The sequence below is a fragment of the Solanum tuberosum genome, unplaced genomic scaffold, assembly GCF_000226075.1.
Source record: "Solanum tuberosum cultivar DM 1-3 516 R44 unplaced genomic scaffold, SolTub_3.0 scf00532, whole genome shotgun sequence".
NCBI lineage: Eukaryota > Viridiplantae > Streptophyta > Magnoliopsida > Solanales > Solanaceae > Solanum > Solanum tuberosum.
In genome coordinates this window covers 153,804-169,925 of record NW_006239461.1, presented here as the reverse complement: position 1 = coordinate 169,925, position 16,122 = coordinate 153,804, and the positions used below count along the sequence as shown (strand labels likewise).

The 16,122-nt window shown below is 35.1% G+C and overlaps 2 protein-coding genes across 3 annotated transcripts; both read left to right on the top strand.

Moving 5' to 3' along the window:
• The first annotated feature begins 2,443 nt into the window (after positions 1-2,443).
• LOC102592431 (uncharacterized protein At4g15545) lies at positions 2,444-6,935 on the top strand. 2 transcript variants are annotated; one of them, XM_015304359.1, is made up of 9 exons: positions 2,444-2,780; positions 2,871-2,939; positions 3,969-4,025; positions 4,248-4,290; positions 4,819-4,890; positions 5,023-5,277; positions 5,690-5,732; positions 6,472-6,550; positions 6,642-6,935. In XM_015304359.1, the coding sequence occupies exons 1-9, from the start codon at positions 2,520-2,522 to the stop codon at positions 6,732-6,734; spliced, it is 972 nt and encodes a 323-aa protein (XP_015159845.1). In that variant the 5' UTR covers positions 2,444-2,519; the 3' UTR covers positions 6,735-6,935. The 2 variants fall into 2 exon arrangements, with proteins under 2 accessions (XP_015159845.1, XP_006365274.1); XM_006365212.2 differs by having other exon boundaries at positions 2,445-2,780; positions 4,798-4,890.
• A 1,514-nt stretch (positions 6,936-8,449) lies between these two features.
• LOC102592098 (receptor-like cytosolic serine/threonine-protein kinase RBK2) lies at positions 8,450-14,804 on the top strand. Its single transcript, XM_006365211.2, has 10 exons — positions 8,450-8,579; positions 9,184-9,290; positions 9,383-9,805; positions 10,005-10,256; positions 10,350-10,504; positions 10,670-10,749; positions 10,839-10,974; positions 11,068-11,217; positions 11,494-11,552; positions 14,594-14,804. The coding sequence occupies exons 1-10, from the start codon at positions 8,545-8,547 to the stop codon at positions 14,802-14,804; spliced, it is 1,608 nt and encodes a 535-aa protein (XP_006365273.2). The 5' UTR covers positions 8,450-8,544.
• Positions 14,805-16,122: the final 1,318 nt, after the last annotated feature.

The following is a 16,122-nucleotide window of genomic DNA, read 5'->3' as shown; positions in this document are numbered from 1 at the left end:
ATAGTAGAAAAAAAAAATTAAGTATGATAAATGATTTTTAAGCATGATGATTTTTTCTTAATAAACAAATGCATTTTTTTAAAAATAATAAGATTATAATTTTAGTTAAATTAGTTTAACGAATTAAATAAGTCTATTATTAAGAAAAAGGGGAAGTTTTAAAAATGACTATAATTTTGGTTTAGTTAGAGATTTATAGTTATAGTTTGCTTAATTACGAATTATAGCTACATGTTGTTTGGGGGAGGAGAGAGGCGAGTGAGACAGAGAGAGATTAAAGACATGTTGTATTCGTTGTAGCATGTTGTATCATGATTACAGTTGATACAACTGATTGATATCAAAATGAATACAATTGTATAAAAAATTATTATATTTAGCTACATATTAGGAAAAGAGAGATGAGTGAGATCGAGAGAGAAGTGAGATGCGAGTGAGATCAAGAGAGGGAAGAGAGATGCAAGTGAGAATGAGAGAAGGAGGAGAGATGATGAATACATGTTGTATTTGTTGTATCACAAATACAATTGATATAGAATACAAATACATTTGATACAAAATACAAATATAGTTGTCTCATCACTCTCAATACAATTGATATAGAGTACAAATCTCTCACCTATATTTGATTGAATACAATTGATACATAATACATTTGATAGAGAGGATGAATGCATATTATGTTTGTTGTATCAAGTGTCATCATAAATATAGTTTATATGGAATACAAATACATAATACAAAAATATAATTGTCACATTATGTGAAATGTTTTTCATTTTTGGATTGCAGTTGTTTGGGATGGAGAGAGAGAGGGCAAGGGAGAGAGGGATATAAGAAAGATAAATTTGCTATAAAACCCTACACATAACTATGAATTGTAATTACTTTAAACTGTAGTGATTTATTGGAAATTAATATCACATGTTTGTCTTGTTCTATAATTTTCCCTAAATGAGGCTTAACGATATAGCATGCCAATTAGGAGCGAAGGAAACTTTTGAGGTGTTTTAGCCCTTTTTGATAAAAAAATAGTAATAATTGAGCAGTATTTTTGTCCTAAATAAAGCAAAAATAATATTTAATGACAATTCCCAAAATTAGAGAGACTTCAAATCAAGTTGGTCTAAATACCTAATACTATTGATTAGGTCAACATTAGTTTTAATTAGGGGTGTGCATCGATCGGTTCAGTTCAATTTTATGTATTATCGGTTCGATTTGTCAATTTTTCGGTTTTAAATACACAATATCAATAAGATATTTTTTGTAAATTTTTGATTTATCAATTTTGGTCCTTAACGTTTCGGTTTTTTGATTTAACCAGAAGAAAATACTTATAAAATAAATATATGACTTCTCTAACAAATTTGACGCGACTAGACAATAATGTAACTTTATAAATGCTCATAAAATAGAAACAATAATAACTAACATGGAAAGAACTATACAAGTGTAACACAAAGAGATATTAAGAGAAATATAGTTCTTACTTTAGGTTTTGACGTTTTGTATAATGTGAAGTTGTGAACTCAAAGTCACTATGTGAAGTATGAATTGAAGGTTGGATGACAAAGACAATAACTAGTAAAGTATTGGGATTAATTTTTAATATTTATGTGGGTAAAAATAGTAAATTACTACACTCTTAATGTGTTATCGGTTTACCCAATAACCCACAATTAAAAATCAATACCTAACCGATAACCCCTTTTTTTATAAAACCATTAAATCGTTAACCCAATAACCAATAACCCAATAGCAATAAACCAATATCACTTTTTCAATTCAGTTTATCGGTTGGTTCAATTGTTACACACCTCAATTTTTAATAACACTTTAAATTAACCTCCTTAACACTTTGTTCATATCAAATAATTCTCATGATTTTCTATTCAAAAATCAAACTATGTGAACTATGATTAATATTTTAAAATAAATATAATTTTATTGAACTAATATGAGCATAATTGTAATTTATAGTATTTTTATTATAATTTTTAAATATAAAACATTAAGTTGGTTTAATTTAGTTTAGATTATAAAGCAGTCCTATAGATTCTCACAATGCAAAATATAACAATTAATTTAGGACGGATGAATGAAGCATACAATTTCCCTTCTCTTTTAAAAAAATAAAATAATTTGGGGATAGAGGAAAAAAAAAAGAAAAGTAAATTGCAATGTGAAGAATCGAATACTCATCAATAATATGAGAACTCATATAGTCAATCAAAGAACCAATTGTGAACAATGACCAAACAAAGGAAACTTGCTAGAAAGGAGAAAAACAACCACACATAGAAGTGACCATATAACTCCAAAAAGCAACCTTATCCTACTCACATCTCCTTTGTGGACACACTATTTTCCTTACCATAACAAAAAGATTCACACAACAAAACAAGCTATAACAATAATTAATTCAAAGAAAAAAACAAAATAAAATAATTAAAAACTTAAATAATAGAGCAGTAGTACAACACTAGAATAGGTAAGTTAGTTGAAAATAAAATAAAATGGCTACGGAATTCGATCTTCCCGAGGAAATTGTGGAAGTACTGCCGTCAGATCCATTTGAACAGCTTGATTTAGCGCGTAAGATCACTTCCATTGCCTTATCCACGCGCATCTCCGCCTTGGAATCGGAAGCCGCCGCCTTACGCCGCCACTTGTCGGAGAGAGATGACATCATCAACGACCTCAACTCCCAGCTTGACTCACTTGACTCCTCCCTCGCTGACGCCTCCGATAGGCTTTCCCGCGCTGAGCAAGAAAAGGTCCGACCCGACCTGACCTGTATTGATTCGGCATTTTCCTTCTTGTTTGTTTACTTGGGTTGACTTGTTTGTAGTGGTTGAATTTTGCAGGAGAGTTTGGTGAAAGAGAATTCAACGCTGTCTAATACTGTGAGGAAGCTTAATCGTGATGTTGCTAAGGTATTATTCATTCATCCCAAATGATGATGCTGGCATACTGCTGTTGCTCTACTTAGTCAATACTTGCATTTGAGATTTGAATGTTGCTCTACTTAGTCCAAATTGATTTAAGTTTGAAGCTTTAAGCAGGTCACCATGTTTGTTTTTGCTTTAAACATCCGATATCAGAATTCTACTGGCAGGGCTAATCTGGATTCATGTCAGTCATCGGGAAAGCTCACTATGGGGGAAATTAAAGAGCTCCATTCCCAGAATTTAAATCTGAGACCTCTAGTATACAAGCTAGTTGAAAAAAAGAAGAAAAGCAGTATGATATGATTTTATAAGAGATTTAAGAGTGTAATGTTAAACAGGAAGGGGGGAAAAGGGTGGGAGAACAAGATTATTAGGGGTGTTTTGTCTAAGGCACTTTAGCTTCAATTATCCCGAGCAACTTGTGGCTTGTTATGGACCTTATGGAGTGAAGAGAGCTCCTACATGTTATAGAGTATGTAATTGTCAGTTTAGCAGTTACCCGATGGAGTACTTCTATAGTTTCCAACAATGTCCTTTGGTTAGATAGTGACATGTACATTAAATATTACTATAGTATCGGTCATCCTTTCGGCAAGCACTGAAGCATTAATGTGGTCTATTCACATACGTTATTCACTTGAATGAACATACAAATGGAGCTTTATTCATACACATAGCCCTAATTCAGTAGTAGTAGCTATTTGTTCCTTATTAACCAACTATCCAAGTGTTTAATGGCTTAATATTTACTGAACCAGCACTAATGTTTTCTCATGTTACATTGCCACTGGACTAGTATTGTAGTACAGACGACTGCATAACTAGTTGGAGCTAACGATAACCTTCTCTTTCCTCTATTTAAGCTGTGTCATAATGTGCACATGTGTAATAATCTACCTATCCATAAGGTGTTATTCCACTTGATCCGAAATTCTGACATCATGTATCTGCAATGGTAGTAGGGTATATTTTGGATTTATTTGTTCTAAAAGACTGATCTCTTGAAACTTACAGTTGGAAGCCTTCAGAAAGACGCTTATGAGATCGCTTAATGAGGAAGAAGACAGCTCGGTAAGTCCTTGTATGAAAATCGAAGGATTTCTCCATCTTTCTGTTGCTATTTTATTCCTGTAACTAAAATAATGCCTTTGAGGGTACTATACTATTACATGGAAATAGGCTAAATTTCTCAGTGCTGAAAATTTACGGGAACTGGCAACACTATTACCTGCTAATCTTGTAAGTAGCAAATGTTGTCCTCATTAATAATCTGTCGCTTTTGGTGTTTGACAGGCTGGAGCTCCAGATTTTGCTAAAAATGGACAAAACCAATCAGGTTTATCTTTTTAGTCATTGCTCAATGTCTATATTCTTTATCTGCAATTTGCTCATATTCAGTAAATATCTTTGTCTGAAGGTGTTCTATTGCTCCAAACTTTGCCATGTGTAATATGTTCCAAAGTTTGCTATGTGAAATATGTTTATTAGAGTGAAGTTTCTCCGCAACTTTAGATATTGAAACTTTTCTCTTTTCGTGAGGATATAATGAAGTTGTCTATTATTGGTTCTAAAGATTAAAAGGTTTTTATTGATTTGACAATCTTTTGTGCATCTTTTGTCATATGCAGTCGACAGTTTAATATACTTGGGTCATTTTCTCTCCCTTTTTCATTCTCTTAGCATATGTTTTGGGCCCTTCTTTTTCCAGTGGGTAGATGGGGGTACGAGGAAACAAGTAGCTCTGCAAATTATTTAAAATGAAAGGTGTTTTATCTCTGAGCACTTTAAAATAACATTTTCAAGTTACGAGTATCACTTAACCAAGCTAGTTTAAATTATTCAGATCAAGATTCTTCCTCGCAAGCTTCAAGACCTCCTCAACGGACCCAGTCAACAGAGGGTGGATATTCACATTCAGAGGATGCCGAATCAGAAAGTATGCTCCAAAACCCAAATAGTCTGTATTGTGATATTATTGGTGACCTCTGGCTAAGCAACTTTTAATCTATGAAATACTTTTGCATTGTGTAACTTAACCAGAAATTTTATCTTTATTCAATGATTGCAGCTTCGAGGCCTCGAATATCACCAGGTTTGTTGTTAGCATCGCAGACTAGCACCCCACGTCTTACTCCTCCTGGCTCCCCTCCAAGTCTTTCAGCATCCGTGTCTCCTTCAAGGTCGCCAAGACCACTATCTCCAAGGAGGCATTCTATTTCATTCTCAACAGTAAGAGGCATGTATGATGACAGATCTTCAGCATTTTCTACATCCTACAGCCAGCATGGCTCGATGTCAGGCCTTGAAGCAGGATCACAAACTGGTTTGTTCTTTTTCTGAAGAACTCATATTGGGTTCCTTTCTTTGCTCATTTTGGCATGCATTATTAAATATCTGCGGATTTTGTTCAGTCTAAAAATACACCAGTTTTATCTTCAGCTCAAAGGTTGCCGGGATGAATAAATTTTTTACTTGATGAAATAAGTTCATCCTAGTCGAGAACCTATTTTGAGTAAGGTAATGCAAGGGAGAAGGGACAGTTTTATTATCGGCAATCACTACCTTCTATTGAATAACATGTGGTCTAAGTGCCACCAGTCACCTACTCTTTTGCACCTATATATAGTGCATGAATGCCTAGCCGTGTCTTTACTTCCTCCTTAATTTAACAAAATTAAAGCCTCATATTCTGAAGTCTGACATGAATGTCACCACTTTTGCATGTACCCTCCCAGCACGAGCTCGAGTGGATGGAAAAGAGTTCTTCCGACAAGTCAGGTAAAGCTATTGCTGCTGAAAACAAAGTTATTGTTTATTTCGTACTGACTGTCCACAGCACTTTGTTAGAGAAAGTTCAATCGCATATGTAGGATTGACAAAAAATACTTATTTTGATGTCACGATGCACCCTGAGGGTCTAAAAGAAAGTCTCATTAGTAACATTCACTACAACCTCCTACACTAAGGGTCATAATCTTCTTTCCTTTTTAATTTTTTGATGTGAGACAGTTACTGTAATTGATGTTTAACTCAACTAAAACATCTAACTGTATTTACTTGGGGGAAGAAAATTATTGCATAAGTCGGAGATCTCTTGTACCAAAATTTAAACAAGGCTCTCGTAAGCACCTCCTGACATAATACATGATTATATTGTTGCCCGAATATTCAAAGAAATGGACCAAGAGACCAAAGTCTGTTACTAAATTGGTTTTATCTTTCATTTCTTCTAGTATGTCGAAAACATTTTTGGTGTTCACTTCGGAAATCCTTCTTCTTTATTTCTGGGAAGAACTAACAGATTATTCTTCAATTTGATAACTGTAAATATCTTACTTAGACCTTCAACTAATGCAAAAATGGGACGAAACTTCATGTTCCATAACTCTGGCGATTGTCAGTCTTCTCGAACCAGATTTGCGTGTGCTTTGTGATATGCTCTGTGTTTCATGTTTGTATATTCTAAGAGTCTTTGAACTTCTATTTCATAACCATTGGATGGTTTGTGCATTATCAGGAGTCGGCTATCGTATGAGCAGTTTGGTGGTTTTCTAGCAAATGTTAAGGAACTGAACTCGCACAAGCAAACGAAAGAGGTATGCTTTGCCTCACATGATGATCTTATGACACTAACTACCAATACATTGCTCTGTACAAATGTAACAAGCTTATTTTTGGACATTTTAGGAAACTTTGCGGAAAGCAGCTGAAATTTTTGGTGAAGAAAACAAAGACCTTTATACCATCTTTGAAGGGTTGATCTCTCGTAATGCCCAATAAAATATCCAAAGCTTGAATATTGCATGTATTTTTTACTGTAAATTGACTGAATAAACTAAATGTGCCAAAATTGTTTCACTATATTGTATTTTCTTCTTTTGTTGTCGATGTATTTTATTTTAATTTATAGCTTCAACAACAATAACAGAATTTCATGTACATTTTTGCTTGTACATTTATTGAACTCAAATGTTTTGAGCTTCGAAAGTAGAGTAGTGCCTCAATCAAGGCTTCAATGTATATATGTGCTTGCGCAAAACACATGGAGATAAAATTGAATATATACTTTATTCTATCAACTTGGAGAACCACAATGATTAAATTCTGATTTGGCCATATGACATGTAAGTTTGAAGAAAATAATGTACTAAGTAATGTAAATTAGTTTTCTAAGGTACTGATGCAGTATGCACCACCCATTTCGGAAGTCATGTCCAGGGACGGGTCCTGGTTCGGAAGTCGAGTATCAATTCTAGTGTTGGGTCTCGGTTCGGGTTTTGATGTCGGTCTTGATTCGAGTGTTGGGATCGGGTGTTGGTGTCGGGGTCGGATCATGGTTCGAAAGTTGGGTTTGGTCCAGGTTCGAAAGTCGGGTCATGAGTCGAGAGTTGGGGTCGGGTCTAAGTTTTGGATGTTGGGACCAGGGTCGGATCTCAGGTGGGGGTCGGGTCTTGATTTTAGAAGTTGGGTATTAGGTCGGGATCAGATCGCGGTTCGAAAGTTGAGTCTCGGTTTTGATATTGGGTCTCGGTTCATGTATTGAGGTTGGGTGTTGGATCCCGATTTAGCTGTTGAAGTCGGGATCAAATCAGAGTTCAGAAGTCGAGTCCTTGGTCAGCTGTTGGGATCGGGTTCTGGGTTTAGAAGTCGGGTCTTGGGTCGGGTCCCGAGTCGAATGTCGGGATCAGGCCATGAATCAATCATCGAAGTTGGGTGTTGTTGTTGGCGTTCGGTCCAGTATGAATATTAGGTCTCATGTCAGGGTTCGAGAATGGATTTAGGGTCAGGTGTTGGGGTCGGATCCCAAATCAATCGTTAGAGTTGTATCCATGTTTGAGTGTCGAGGTCGGGGTTGAATTTCAGTTCGAATGTCAGGTCTCGAGTCTTGGATCAAGAGTTGGGGTCAGGTCTTGGGTTGGGTTTCGGGATTGTGTCCCAGTTTGGGTGTCATGGTTGGGGTTGGTGCCAAGTTCGAATGTCGGATCCAAATCGGGGTCAAGTCTCGGTTCGAGTGTTGAGATTAGGTTCTGGGTCGGTTGTCGGGGTTGGGTCCTAGATCGATTATCGATGTTGATTTTCAGATTAGAAACTCTTTCCCTAAAAAATATTTTCTATCCTCTGGCCAAAAATAAAAGATATATTTTGAAAAATATTTTTCATTCATCACCAACCATACACTAGAAAATATTTTCCACTCACCAACCAAACATAAAAAATTAAGTTAGAAACCCACTTATTTTTCAGGAAAACATTTTCTAAAAAAACATAGTCAATAGAAAATATTTTCCCTCGTACCAAATATATACTTATTGGTACGGATTCAGATTATATTTATTTAGATTGTGTTTTGATCCCTAGTAAATAAAATTTTGAGGTTCCACAATTTTGGGCTATAGGATACATTGGCATGCATGCAGGTTGATAACATAACCACTATTTTCCCTCTTTCCTTTTCCTCATTTTCTCCTCTCCTCTAAACTTCTCTCTCTCTTTCTCATTCATTCTGCAATTCTCCCAATTCTTTGGTGTCTGTGGAGGAAGCCTAAATTCACCCTTATTTGGCTCTTTTGGGTTCTTTTTGTGAGGATCAATGGAAACTATTCTTGAACATTCGGTTTCTCCATGGTATATATATGATGATTTTCTGTTTATTGTTTCATAATGGACATCTCCAATATTTATTTGTTTCTACCTATTATTTCCTGTTTCTGGGAAATGTTGTTTTCTAATTTTTTTCATTTATACTTAATGTATGTGTTTGCAATGTCACGCGCGCCCATAAGGCTCTCTGTGTGTGTTTTTGTATATATTGTGTGAATTCATATCTATATCGTTATACATCTTATCAGATCTGTTAGATGAGATGTTTGACTGTTGTAACGTTGATCGTCAACGAATCGCAACTCTCCTTTATATAATTTTCATGTGATAAAATTCATGCAATAACAAAGGTAGAAAGACATTAACAGTATTGTCATATTGATGTTGGCACTTCTCTTTTTGACAACAATTGAATTTCTAGATTTTGTTTTTTTGATAAAATATAGTATAGTTTTCCAAATGATATAGACAAGTCAGATTTGAATGAAACAGGACAAAGAAATGGTGGAAAAAGCCTTTTCCTTGCTTGTAAAATGTTTTAAGGAATATTTGCTTGATTTTCTAACATCTATGCTTTTTAAGAAATGGTCTTTATTTATATCTCTGGCTTCCCAAATTATGTTAACAGTGAGAATACCTGCAATAATGTTGATGAAGAAGAGTCAGATGAGGAGCTTTTCAAGGTTGGACCCAAGCTACTATTTTGTGCTTCCTCCATTTCACTCACCGCGGAAGGTGATCGATAACATACTAGTTTCTTTCATGGTATTATCTTAAATATCATGTGTTTAATTATATTCTAACCTTTTATATCATTTTTATGCTAGAGTTTCGAAGTCTAAGCGTGGGAGAAGATCATGATATGGATGAGGATTCTACTAGAGAAGTTATCAAAGAGGATAAAGTAAATGAGGAGTCGATAAGAGAAGCTTCGGAGAATCAGACAGATCAGTCTGAAACAACTACTTCCAAGCCAAGCACTTCAGATTCAGATGGTTGGCAAGGATTCATTAAAAGACTAAAGAAAGGACCATCTATACAGTTGCATACGTTCCATCCTACCATTCCTTCGCTACCTTCATTACCTTCCATAAAGATGCTATCCAAAAGAAAAAGTAGGAGTGCACGACGTAGCATGCCAATGCTGCCTGCTCCTATTCTAGATGCTGATTTGCAACAGTGCTTTGAAGCTAACTGGAAGAATTTCTCCCTCACAGAACTTAAGCAAGCTACCAACAACTTTAGTTCTGGTACGCAAGTTTCTTCTCTTAAAAGATTTTTAAATTTCAGTTGGCTCGGAGGTAGCTAACTTCAAACGGATATATGATTTTGATCTTCATAGTATGAGCTAGTTTGTTTATGATCTCTCTCAAATTTGAATTGCGTATGTTTAGTATTATGTTGTAGAACCATATTGTGATGCCTAAGCTTTTGTTGTCATTTTGGAAGATAACTTGATTGGTGAGGGAGGTTATTCTGAAGTATACAAGGGACTTCTCAAAGATGGCCAACCTGTGGCAGTGAAAAGGTTGACCAGAGGATCTCAAGAGGAAATGACGTCGGACTACTTATCTGAGCTAGGAATTTTAGTACATGTCAAACATGCAAATGTTGCCAATGTAATTGGCTATGGAGTCGAAGGGGGGATGCACCTTGTTCTTCCTTTGTCTCCTCATGGAAGCTTAGCCAATATGCTCAGTGGTATGTTCATTAGTATTCTTTTTATGAAATGATGCTTTCTCTTGACTCTTAACAACTAATTACTTTATTTTATTATGTCTGCAACATTATCAGGTGACAGGGGTAAATTGACTTGGCAAGTAAGGTATAATATTGCTCTTGGCACTGCAGCAGGTCTTGCATATCTTCACGAGGGCTGCCAGAGGCGGATTATCCACAGAGATATCAAGGCTGCTAATGTATTGTTGACAGAAGATTTTGAGGCTCAGGTATTAATATATTTGAACCACTCATCATGACATGAAACTGCCTTCATTTCTATGATTTCGGAATATCTCCTTCAATAACATATAGTTTTATAAGAAAACTGTAGGGGTTCTGTTTTGTCCACATTGAATCGCACGATTTGTTGCTGATCCTTTGGTTTTGTGTAGATAACTGATTTTGGACTTGCAAAATGGCTCCCTGATAAGTGGACTCACCTCACTGTATCACAGGTTGAAGGCACCTTTGGGTGGGTTTGTGGGAACCTAAGCTTTACCTATTATAAATATGCGAAAAAGATCCTTTTGAAGTAACTTTCATTTTGCATGTTCATGGCAGATACCTCCCTCCTGAGTTCTTTATGCATGGCATTGTGGATGAAAAAACTGATGTGTATGCTTTTGGTGTGTTACTGTTGGAGATCGTTTCTGGACGTCCAGCTTTGGATGAAGCTCATAATAGTGTTGTGATGTGGGTATGTAATCATCTCAACTCCTTCATTAGTCAAATGCAAATGTAGTACTATATATTTGCCTATTGCTTCAACTGAAACCAATCAACTTTTCAGGCAAAACCATTGCTTCTCAACAAGAAAAATAGTGAGATAGTCGATCCATCACTCGGAGATGCATATGACTTAGAACAGCTTAATCAGATTCTTATGGTTGCCTCATTGTGCATACAACAATTTTCAACAGATAGGCCTTCAATGATCCAGGCAAGTAACTTGATTTTTAGTCTAAAAAAATAACAAATATTAATCATATCATAGTAACATAAATATTGATAATCATTTGAAAGAAGAGTATGGACTTCTGATACAATTTTTTCCATGTTCATGCTTCTCTTCATTTTAGTAGCTAATGCGCGATGGAACAATCAGAATAATCAAAACTTGATTATAATCATTCAAAATGAAAATCTAATGACAGATGATTACAATCATAGAACAATAATACACAATACATAAAGCTTGTTTTTTGTTGTAATGCAGGTTGAACAAATGTTAGTTGCTGTTGACGGAATTCTACAGAGCAAGAAAAAGTTTCAAAGGTGGCCTCCCCTAAAGCGAAGATGCGCCATAGAGCTGGATGCACTACTTGAGTCACCCTAACAAAAGTATACAGAGATAATCTAAAAACCAGTAAAATCAGGTAGAACTAGAGATATTTTCCTTGTTAGCAGCAGTGAGGGATTGGTCTTCAATGCGATTGATCATACTGTAGTTAATGTATGCAACCACACGCGGAGCTTGTTCTATACCAGTTAAGATGGAATTTGAGAAACAGAATACATTAATCCAACCAGGACAAGTATTCAAAATAACAAGTGTAATGCTTCAAGAGTACTTTCGAGTTTTGACAGGCGTACGTACATAGCAGCTTTCTTCAGTGAATATATTCAGCTACTATATGTTGAGGAAGAAAAGAGATGCCAACATTTCTAGGGTGATTCGTCTCCAATTTACGCCATTTTTGTTTAGATACATCTACAAACTTCTGAACTAGGTAGATACTGAAACTGAAAATGCATAGAACTGTGAACTGTAGATATATATTATGTTAGGTGAATTTGTGATTTACTAGATTGCATGTATGTAAGCCAGCAAATAAATAAGCATAGTACATTCTTTCTTTGAGAAAGTGCAGGGAACTTTATAATGAGCTGTTTATTTAGCACTATTGAAAGGATTTCAGATGCATATCTTCCTATTTTTAAAAAAAATATTATATCCTTATTTTAATTTAGCACTAAGATTTTGGTCCAGATGAAATGGATGATCCAAGATTTATAGGCATCATTTGCAGCCATCATACTTAGACTGATTTAGCCGAGCTAGACATGGTTGATTTTGATGTTATTATAGCTATGAACAGTCTACCAAATATTAAGCATGGAAAGAAAAAAGAAGCAATTTGGAAAGGTTTGAGTGATTGATTATACACTTTATTTGTTACTTGAGCCACTATTTTCAAACTAACAAAATGTGGGAAATATAGGATCATAAAGGCCAATCCAGCCTCATAAACTAAGTAGCAAGCTAGCAGCTACAAACTTAGTAGGCGTTTGAACATAATTGATTAATATCTTAAAAGGTAGTATGTAATGTTAAAAGTTAAAAATGTTTTTAAAAGTTGAAGTTGTGTTTAGATATGGTGTCACCAGCCAACCCACCGGACTGCGTAAGCACCTACTCTACCCTTACATATGAGAATTCTTACCACCTATTAGATTGAACTTAACAACATTGTGCAATGATTTGAAATCATTATATAATTTCATGGCCTGTAGACTAAAATCTCCTCTCCAATTTTTATCTTCTTCTTCAAGCACAGGGGCGTAGCTATAGCCAGTTGGACACCTTTCGTCGAAAAATTACATTGTATATATATGTCAAATTCTACCTTTAAAGGATATATATTTAAAGGTGGACAACCTTGACAAAAGTTATGCCTTTTGGCATAGTGTTAATGGGTGTTCATTTGAATGAAGGTGTTTCAGGGTTCAAATCCCAAATAGTACAATATTTTTTTGTTTTATTATGACAGACACACACCATTCATTATTCTTGGACACCCTTAATAAAATTTCTGGCTCCACCATTATCTTCAAAATTTATTAATTTATACATAACTTAAATAATAATAATAATAATAATAATAATAATAATAATAATAATAATAATAATAATAATAATAATAATAATAACAACATTAAGCTAATATAAATCAAACATACAATGAGATTAAGGCTGGCTTATAAATACAACTAAGGGTGTCAAAAATGAGTCCAACTATAGGTAACCCGCCTAACTCGTCCAAAATTTTAAGGGTTGAACTCTAGATGATTTGAATTGGGTTCAATATCAACTCGTTATAGCCTTAACCATTTTAAGAGAATCCTCAATTGAACCCAATTTAATCTCCAATTTCAACCCGTTTTAAGACTCTTTATTTGCATTGATGTAATGTATGTTCCCAACTTCCCATATTGAAAGTATGAATTACTATCTATTTTATATCTTTTAGGATTTATCTATTAATTTGTAACTTCATTTTTTAAATTTTCTAAAGTTGAAATTCAAATTGTGGTTATAAAATTTAAATAACAATATATTAAAATATTGAGATTAAGCGGGTCAAATTAGGCGGATCAAGACTCAATTCGTTTTTAAGCCCATTTGAGCCCAAAGTAAACTTGGGCGGGTTAGGACCCAACCCAATTTCTATTTCAACCCATTTTAATATCTCAAATTTCAACCCAACCCGCTCATTTGACGCCCCTAAATACAACAAACATATTAAGTTAACCTATATATAGGAACAATAAGATTATATATAATAGGTGACAAACAATCAGTTAACCCAACTTATATATACAACCATGACATTAAGCTAATATAACATAACGACATTAAGCCAAGGCAAAATGATCTGGTGGATACCTATACTTGTACCCGTTTGTATTGTGAACCCTTCTACTTACCCATTTGTCATCTGAACCCTTACACTTAATAAAACACAATATATCAAACCCCTCTGACCGTTGACCATGCCTATGTGACATTAATATGGTTGAGTTGGCAAGAGAGTGAGACCACACGCCTATTAAGGCAAGTGAACATCATATTTAAAATTTAAAAATATTTAAATTAAAAGAGTAAAATAATAAACATAAAAAAGAAAATTGAAACCCTTCTTCTTCACCCAACGACCCACTTTTTTCAGCAATTAATTAAGAAGTCATTTCTTCTTCCCTCACTAACCCCTCCTTTTTGGCCATTCTCACGCTTGAACAAACTTTTTATTTTCTTCTCCACAAATTACCAACACCTATTTAGCAAGGTTTAGCAATCCGCTGAATGTTCTTTGTGGCAATCTCTTTTTAATTTTTGAGATTGGATTTAATAGTGAGAAATGCTCACACCTTTTTCAGCTTGAAATTTTGTTCTTTTTTTTCCTTTGGGCAAAAATATACTATTTGTTAACTTACGGTAGCCATTTTTATTTTGTTCGTCGAGGTTTCAGGCTGTATTTCTATGTGACGACTGTCTTTGCTTTGTACTATTAAGTGACTCCAGTATTTGGAAATAGGTTTTGTTGCAAAAAAAAACACCTATTTAGCAGTTCTTGGCGACTGGTTCACCGTGAGAAGGAGAAAGCGGACCAGCTCTCGCCAGAGACCACTGAATCGCAGTGGCGTGAGAGAGAGGTGACACTGGCTAGTGGAGAGGAGAACGAGGTGGGGTGCGGTCATGGTGGTGAAGAGGTTTTTCGGCCAGATCTGGTGGTGCGGTGGCTTTAGGTTGTTGTTTTTGTGGAGATTGGAGGAGGAAAGAAAAATAGTGATGGTGTGCTGTGGAGATGAAGATAGTGAGGGAGATAGTATATGTGATTTCGCCGGCAAAAATGGCGACGACGGCGGCCATGACTTTCTTCGGTCGATGGGGGTCCCTGGTTGTTCGCAGGAGTCGTCGATGGTACGGAAAAAGGAAGACAATGGAGAGGGGAACGAGGTTGGTGAGGGGCAAGGAGCTGGTGTGGCGGCTTATGATTTTTGGATTTGTGGAGGTTGGAGAAGGATGAGGTAAGAAAAATGGTGAAAGTGTGCGATGAAGACAGAGACAGATGAGGGGAGAGTATTTGTGGTCTCGCCGGCAAGAGGTTAGTGGTGGCAGCGGCAAATTTCTCTGGCGATTGAGCCTTTTCACGGTGAAAATGGCAGATGATGTAGGGAGACCCAAAATTTTAATTTAGAAGAATAATTAATTATTTTTTTAAGTTTGAATCAAAACTTTATGATTTTTTGTCCAAAAAGAAATTATTATAAAAAATAAAAAATGATGTGGAAAAATTATCTTACATGGAATGTGACATCAGCGCGATTGAGAGTCACCATGAGTTGAAAGGGTTCAACATGTTGAGTTTAAATGAGTTCGGGGGTTCAGATGACAAAGGGGTAAGTAGAAGAGTTCATAATACAAATGGGTACAAATACAAGGGTCCACCAGACCATTTAGCCTTAAGCTAATCAAAACAAAAAAATCAAAGACATAAAGTTAATAAAATATAGTGACAGATTCAAATATCTTCTAACATTTTAATTATAGGTTTTACCTTACATCTAGAATTTATTTGTTGAATGACTCTGTAAAATTATTTTCACATAAGTAATTTTTACAGATTGTGTCAAAATAAGCCTTACACTAGTGTTGTGCAGGGTACCATATGAAATCCTCGACAATTGTTTAGACGTAGCACTCAAATTTTCAATTAATTTTGAAATTCTTTTTTTGTAGGTGCTCCAAGTAGACCACAATAGTAACGTTTTCAGTTGTACATCTTTTCAAGTCTTGCTACAATTGGCTTCTATGTGTTTTACACGCCCTTTAAGATGTGCTTTAGAAAGTACATGTCTAACAACATCGAGCAATAACTATAACAATAAACAACATAACAAATTAAAATATTATTTGAATAAAAATTTAACTGAAAATCTAAAACTTATAATAAAAATGTCAGACAATTATCTTTTACATAGAATACATAAATGTAAATTCTTCACCATCTGTTAGGTTTAGAAAATTTCTTAGCTACTCAACAAATTATTTTTATATTTTAGA